Raw genomic sequence first — 8,235 nt, 5'->3', positions numbered from 1 at the left:
TCAAGCCTCTCATTTACATGTCATCACAAATGCTGATTGAATAACCTGCATTTGAGCACTCAAGCTTTAAATAGGTTTTAGGCGATCCCTTGTTGCATGCTCTGTTGTGAAGCCGGCGTGGGCTCACCCTTTCTCACCCCACTCAGTGTTGGGCCCACTTCACCCTTGCTGCCATTATCACCAGCTGCTCCCTTGCCACAGAGAGGGCTGCCAAACAAGAAGGCGGCAGCTGCATCCTTCCGTCTAAGACAGAAGGAAAGGGCAAGACAGTGAGCCAGAGGCAGCAGTAGGTGCAGCAGGTGGCTTGGTAAGCCCTGCACCTCATAATCAATTACACGATGAAGTGTATGCACACTATCTGAATAGCAATGCCCAACAACTTTTTTGGGGGGATGGCAGCCCTCTCAAAGATTTTACTGGGGGGCAACGCCCCCTCAGCCCCTAGGGGTTGGCTCCTATGTTGACAGGTGCCCAACCATGCTAACCTGGGATGCTGAATTTAGCCACCCCAAATTGTATATTCATATCACTAGAAGGTTGCCCTGTGTGAAGTACATTCATACCTTGGGTTACAGACGCTTCAGGTTGCGTTGTTGTTTTTTTGGGTTACGGACTGCCGAAACCCAGAAGTACCAGAATGGGTTGCTTCCAGGTTTCAGTGGTCGTGCATGTGCAGAAGCGCTAAATCGTGCTTTGCGCATGCGCAGAAGCGCCGGATCGCAACCTGCACGTGCACAGACACGCCGCTGTGGGTTGCAGACACTGTGGGTTTCAAATGTGCATCCCGCACAGATCACATTTGCAACCCGAGCGTCCACTGTATATTAGACTGAAGCAATGTCTAGAATATCACTTTGGTTCAACATATTTTCATGTGTTGTATCCCTGTGCTCTTCAGTTCACAGCTCAGTACTTCCAAATAACTCAAGTGATCCCAAACCATAACATAAATACCAAAAGAATGACTTTATCTTTTCTGCTTTTAACAGTATTGAGGTCTGGTTGGGAAGTTTGGTTTGGGCATAACACTCTCCCAATATGGTGCCCAAGGAGTGTTTGTGTGTTCAGCATGAGCACTGCAAGCTGAAAATGAGCCTGTGGAACTCACTGCTACTGTTCCAACCATGATTGAGTGTATTCTGCTATTCTTACACTCATTGTTTTATTTATTTATTTATTTAAAACATTTTTATATCGCCTCCCATGAAGTTTTGAGGCGATGTTCAACAATATTAACATATCCATTCCAATACAGGACAAAAATGCAACTGAAGAACCAGAGCAGAGTTAAAATTATTCAAAAGACACCTAACATAATTGATGTGCACACTCATCTAAGCTCAGCGACAAAGTGGCTTCATGGTGCTACCTATGTGCTTATGTTTTAGAACTGCAGTACGGGCAACTCCCATTGATGCACATTCAATACATGTGCAACGGCACATGCATGCATCGCTGTGAACTTGGAAATGGCACAAAAGGGCAAAAATGGCCCTAAAAAGCATGTAAACTGCAAAACTGCACAAAACCAGTGCTTAGCAATCCCACAAGCCATTGCAAGTGCAGGAGCCCTTGCACCAACCTTTTGAGGCCTGTGGAGAGTTGGAGTTTGAGCAAGAAGGTTTGATGGGAGCGATTGTGGTGTTTGCATTGTTTTTCAATGGTGCTCCCAATATATGTGATTTCACTTAAATGTGCAGTGCCTCAAAACATAACCCTCGCGTAAATGGGGAGTTGCCAATACTCAGGTTTGCAGCAAAATTGTCCTCTGTTTGCTGTCATGGGGCACCACACTGAGGTGGTTATGCTCTTGAACTCAAATGTCAAAACCTTTGCTCACTTCTCCATTACTGGCTTTTTTGCTATGCTATTGGTATTTAATGAGGAGCAACAGATACCTTCAGCATGGTGTCCTAGATCTAGGGCACATGGGGAAGATGCTTTGATATTGCTGCCATTGGCCAGAGAACACAAGGCTATTGGAAGGTTATATCTTGTCCCTTCTGGGAAGACTAGTGGCAAGAAGGAAGACCTGACTGACCATGGTCACTTGGCAGAGAACAGAAGGGAGCTCGCTTCTTTCCTTTCTGCCAGAAGGAACTCTGCTCCATTTGTCCTTGAATGGCACAAGCAAGAGAATAGCATATTCAGCATGCCAATCATAGGAGCCCCAAACATCTAGTGAGCAACTTGGCTGGAGATGCCATTAAATATGAAGAGGAAGCAGAAGAAATTGGAGCTATAATACTGATGTGTATTTCTCACTTCCCCAGCTGTCAAAGGGTAATGTTATCAGGGTTTTAGCTTTCTTTTGCAGGGGAGACTGATGGTATTATTGTAATATTTGATATAGTTATGCAAGCAGTTACATGTGGAGGTAAGCAGTCTATATTCATAGAAGGCAGTAGATTCACTGTCCCACATCAACACCCCAGAGAGATGTGCCTCTACCCCCAAGGTGCTTTCCAGCCTCCAGTTAATCTCTCTTTCTTTGATTCCATCACTGTCTCATGCTCTGCCTCTTTCTTGCTGCTCTTTAAACCACAGCTTTCCCACCCACAAACTTTAAGACCCATGCTTAGCTGGGGAGGGATTAGTCATCCTCCAAAAACTGCTTTTAAAAAAATATATTGAGGGATGATCAAGAAACCATCCTCTAACCATTAGTTCTCCTTAGGGAAACATTGGTCACCATGCCTGAGCCATTAGTCAACAATCTACTTCACGAAATATATGTGTGGCATTGCTTTGCTGAAAATACGAAATACAATACTAAAATACAAAATAGAAATTAAAAAAATAAATAATAAATAAACAAACAACATCATTGTGGCACCTTGAAGACAAATTTATTATCACATAAAGTTTTGTGGACTAAAATCCACTTCATACAAAAATGTTCATATGGGTGAAATACTTAATATGGGTGCTGCCACTCTTTCTGGGTGACTGATAGCCACTGGATAAAGAAATGCAGACTACCTCAAGTATATTATTTGATATGAACTCTCTGCTCTCTTTAAACAGAGAGCATGTGAAAACCTGAAAAGCAAGTTTGGACATTACATTAATTTATTGAGTCTACAACACTGACCAAATTAAGGATGTTCATCTTAGGAGGGGCTCTACTTTGTCAGATTTGATGATGGAACAAATTTGGAAAGAGGTTTGAAGTAGTTCTCGGGCAGAGATCTTTCCTAACCCTTGATATATAATTTCGTTTATATTTGTAATTTCGTTGTCCCCGAAGGGGGCAATGACAATAAAGATATTATTATTATTATTATTATTATTATTATTATTATTATTATTATTATTAGAATGTGGGTTTTTAAAATGGAAGATGCCAATGATTAAACCTGGGATGTTCTACATACAAAAATGTCTTCAATCACTGAGATATGTCCCCTTTGCAATGGGGAAAGCCTATGTCATCTGATATGAAGTTAACAGATGCATTAACAATCCTAACCAATAATACAATCCTATGCATGCTTATGTGAAAGTAAGTTGCACTATGTTGAATGGGGGCTTCCTCCCTTGTGTGACTGCAGCCCTATTTTTTTTCTAGAACAGGGATCTGGGTTTTTTAATATGAAAGTTTATATTTTATCTTATGGTTATGAGGTACAATTTCAATTTGTGCAAAACAAAAATTGTTGCATCACCCTAACCATGACTGGGGAAGCTATGCTTCCCCGGGTATTGCTAAACTCAGACTTCCATCAGCCCCAGCCAGCACAGCCAATGTTCATAGGAGTTTTAGTCCAGCAGGATCTGGAGGGCCATAGCTTTCCCGTCCCTGCCCTACAACTTGCTTCTCAGAATTATGTGGTGATGTTGGTGGGGCAACCCAGCTAGATGGGTGGGGTATAAATAACAACAACAACAACAACAACAATAAATTATAGCAAATGATACTGTTCCTTCTGATACAAGTGTGCCAAAAATGGCAACTATCTTTATGGAAACTGAGATCAGGAGATGAAGGGAATTTGTATGCCACCTTTCAGGAAAACCCTCCTAAGGTTGTTCACATTAAAACAGAAAATAAAAACAGAAATACTGAATCAGTGCAGGACAAACTTGGTGAAACTGGATCTCCGTGTGTGGGTCCTTAAATACTTTAACTATACATTGTATGCACACAATTGGCCTCAGCTGCAAAGCCTTTCATGAACAGCAAGAGAAGCGTATTTCTACAACCTCAGCATAGAATACTAGAATTGAAGAGGGTGCTCTAGTCCAACCTCCTGCAGTGCAGGAATCTTTTAGCCCAACATGGAACCCACAACCCTGCAATTAAGAGCCTCATGATCTACTGAGTTATCTCAGCAGCCATCAACTTTCACGTAGCTTATGGCAGTATTATACAGTATTTGCTGGCTGACCAGTTTATTTGTTCAGTGGATTGTGAGTTCATAGGATGGGTAGGTAGGTAGTTAAAGTTAGGAGATGGTTGATAGTTGACTTGAGAACCTAGGTTTTTGCATGAGTAATCCACTGTCAGCACTTGGGAGAAGATGGCACTCCTCCAGCTAAGAAGACAGATATTTGTGCTTGAGTAAGTGAAAGAGATGCAGCAGAAAAATTAGCTTGGGGCTGCAATGCAATTGCTGCCTCAGGGGTTTCTCTGCTCTATGGGGAATCTTCTGCCTTATGTGTGTCTGTCTGCTACTTATGCTCTGCTTGTGTATTTGTAATTAAAGCACTATTTTGAAAACACCTTAGGTTTTTTTAGCTCTCTCTCTTCAAAAGGAACTAAATATGTTAGTGCTGTTCCTGGAATTCCTCACTACTCAGGAAAGTGGGAAATGTTTAAACAACAGGCTTTTGAACAAATGTATAGTGTGCAGACCAATATAAAAGGAGTGGGGCTAAAAATGTGAATGTGGTTCCTACATATCAGCTTTCTCAGTGGTGGGGAACCTCCAGCCCATGGACCTAATTATGCCTTCCAGGCCTCTATATTTGGTCCGAGTTGGTGACAGCAGTCACGAAATTAAAAGACGCCTGCTCCTTGGGAGAAAGGCGATGGCAAACCTAGACAACATCTTAAAAAGCAGAGACATCACCTTGCCAACAAAGGTCCGTATAGTAAAAGCCATGGTTTTCCCAGTAGTGATGTATGGAAGTGAGAGCTGGACCATAAAGAAGGCTGATCGCCGAAGAATTGATGCTTTTGAATTATGGTGCTGGAGGAGACTCTTGAGAGTCCCATGGACTGCAAGGAGATCAAACCTCTCCATTCTGAAGGAAATCAGCCCTGAGCGCTCACTGGAAGGACAGATCGTGAAGCTGAGGCTCCAATACTTTGGCCACCTCATGAGAAGAGAAGACTCCCTGGAAAAGACCCTGATGTTGGGAAAGATGGAGGGCACAAGGAGAAGGGGACGACAGAGAATGAGATGGTTGGATGGTGTTCTTGAAGCTACCAGCATGAGTTTGATCAAACTGCGGGAGGCAGTGGAGGACAGGAGTGCCTGGCGTGCTCTGGTCCATGGGGTCACGAAGAGTCGGACACGACTAAACGACTAAACAACAACATTTGGCCCAAACCATGCCCACCTGTCCATTTTCTGGTGTCCTATGTGGCTCAGGTAAACTTGGGGGGGGGGTCAAATTCAAAATGATTTTTTCTTTCCAGCTATTAGTAGTTTGGTGGGTGTGTGGCCTTTTCTGTTGCTGCAAAAAGAGCAGAATTATAGCTGGAAAGGAGGAAGCAGGATTACGAGTTTATTGGGTTTAAATGCGCAATGTCAGCATGGCATCGGTATGGTGAGTTTGTTGCCACAATAAACATGGTTCACAATGGTTAACGCTTTGAGAGATCGCTGCCGCAAGGGGATGTGAGAATATGAAAGACATTGTTGCTAAACCTGATGAAGACACCATGACAGACATCCGTGATATCCAAGAGAGATGTGATTTCCAGAGGCATCCTGCACCTAGCCATGACAGTTATGCTCCAACAACACTGGCACAGGCAGCATGCCTCTTTGTACCAGTTGCTGGGCATTGCAACTGGTGAGGATGCTGTGGGACTTAGGTCCCACTTGCAAGCTTATCATCAACATCTGGGAGAACAGGCTGCTGGGGTGGTAGGTTGGCCTTTGGTATGATCCAGCAGAGCTTTTTACACCATGGTTTTTGTTTTTACTAGGAATGCTGACTTTTACAGCTTTTTATAAAGGTGCTTGATATAAAACACAAATTCTTCTCATGTCAGATTTCTCTCTTTTAATAGCAGAACCACCGCCAGATTTACTCGGCGGCGGCGGCAAGTCTCTCCCCGGGTTTCACTAGGACGGACTCCCTGTGTTAAGTGCGATTAGGACGGCAGCCTAGATGTTGCCAACCCAAGCATTACTGCACGGAGGGCTGGATCCCGTGTTACTCATGCGTAGGGCAGACTCGCTGGCATCAGTGGGGTTGAAGACACAGCCATGGATACCCTGGATTCGCCCCGTGAACTAGGCTCCACGCGCACCTCCGCTCTCTGCTTCTCCTCGTTTCCTCTCTGCGCCCCCGGAGCCCAGGGGTCCCTCAGAGGATCTGGCGCGCGGACCAGGAGGAGCCCTTTCCCCCGGTTCCTGCTGCGCCTTCCACCGTTGCCATGGCCAACCGTCGGCGCCTCCCTGCCCCCCCCCCCCGCCGCATTTCCGCGCGCGGCCAGGTTTGGGCGGTAGCTGCGCCCGCGGTGGCCCCCCGCCTCCGCGTGGCCGTGCGCGATGACGTGCGCGTGACGCAAACGACGGGCGTGCCGGCGGCGGCGGCGGAGGCTCGGGGCCCCTCCCCCAGAAGATGGCGAGTCCGTGCGGGAGGCAGGAGTGCTCCATCGAGAGGCGCGGCTTCCGCCACCAGCTCGACTCGTGGCGACACCGGCTGCTGCGCTGTGTGGGTGAGGGACCATGGGGGGGCGGAGAGGGGAGCGGAGCCCGGGCGGGCGGGCGGACAGGCGGGCGGAGGGGAAGCGGACCGCTTGTGTGGAGACAACCCCCCCCCTTTTCACCTCCGCCCCACTTCCCCTCATCTCTCTCCACACAGTGAGGGGAAAGAGAGCGCTGAGCCCCTCCCCCACCCACTCCTCGGTTCGCCCGCCGGCTGGCCGCGCGCGCGCCCTCGCTCGCTCCCTCCCGCGCGGATTAGCCGCTCCACGCGCGCCTCACACCCCTCCCCCTTCCTCGCGCCTCACGGAGCAACCGCGGCCTAGGCTCCGCCCCGCCCACTCCGGCCTGGTCTCTCCTCTCCCTCCCTCCCCCGCCCCCTCTCGGGAAGGTGGGAGGACGGGGGAGAGAAGAGGGCCCTTTGTTTGGGGGAAGGGGGTGAGCTGGGCTGTGTCCGCCCGAATGGGTCAGGGAAGGAAGTGCTTCGGGTGGCCTCCTCCCCAACCCCCCTCGCCCGACTATATATTTATTTATATATATATTACGCCCCCCCCCTCTCCCGCCCCCGGTCAGAGGCTGATTCGGCTTGGGAAAGTTACCCTTGCTGGGGATGATGGCAGAGCAGGATTGTTCCGGGGTGACCACGCCCCTCTCCCATTTCCAGAATTTTGCACACAGGTCATTCTTGCTTCCCCGTCCGCCTAATCGGTTTGCTCCTTGCTTTCCTATGTTCAGCCACATTGTGTCCGTGTGGCCAAGGAGCTAGGATCCTGCTCCGTTTATCCCCTGGTGCTGAATTGTGTATAAGGATGTGTGTGTGTGTCGAAATATTATAGTCACCAATTTACCTTGCAGAATGTTCTCATATGTTAGGAAAAATATACCCTATTGCCATGATACCTCTTGTTGAAAAGGTAGTATTCCCCTAAATCTTTTGGATTGTGAAGATGACAGAATAACTTGCCTTGGAATCTTCATAAGCTGCTAGGGTTGAGAACCACTGTGCTAGGGAAAGCACATTTACTTTTTATAAAATATAGAAGCAGGTGAAAAGGTGCAGTTATGTGGAAGGGGATATTATTTATAATTCAGTCTTCACGTTGAACTGACAAAGCTCCTTTCATGTGAAATACAGGTTTATTTCAACATGTAAGAGTGTTTTCTGCTCATTTAAATGTTTTAAAAATCCCATGTGCTTTCTCCTTTGATTTATTTAGATAATAATACATCATTCCAACATGTTAAGACAGTAGCTTTGTTAATACACAGATATAGACTACATAATATTAAACTTACGATGCAGTCATGCATTCTTACTAGGAATTAATACCACCGTTTTCACTGAGGT

The 8,235-nt window shown here is 46.5% G+C and overlaps 1 protein-coding gene across 1 annotated transcript in view; it reads left to right on the top strand.

Annotated features, from left to right (window-relative positions):
• Window positions 1–6,757: 6,757 nt before the first annotated feature.
• LCOR (ligand dependent nuclear receptor corepressor) overlaps window positions 6,758–8,235 on the top strand; it is a 58,266-nt gene continuing 56,788 nt past the window's right edge. Inside the window, exon 1 of the mRNA XM_081192256.1 lies at window positions 6,758–6,901. Coding sequence (XP_081048382.1) covers window positions 6,805–6,901 — 97 coding nt within the window. The 5' untranslated portion in view covers window positions 6,758–6,804. The remainder of the gene's footprint in view (window positions 6,902–8,235) is intronic.

The sequence above is a fragment of the Podarcis bocagei genome (assembly GCF_964188305.1).
Source record: "Podarcis bocagei genome assembly, chromosome: 4".
Lineage (NCBI taxonomy): Eukaryota > Metazoa > Chordata > Lepidosauria > Squamata > Lacertidae > Podarcis > Podarcis bocagei.
This window is presented reverse-complemented; position numbering and strand designations above follow the sequence as displayed.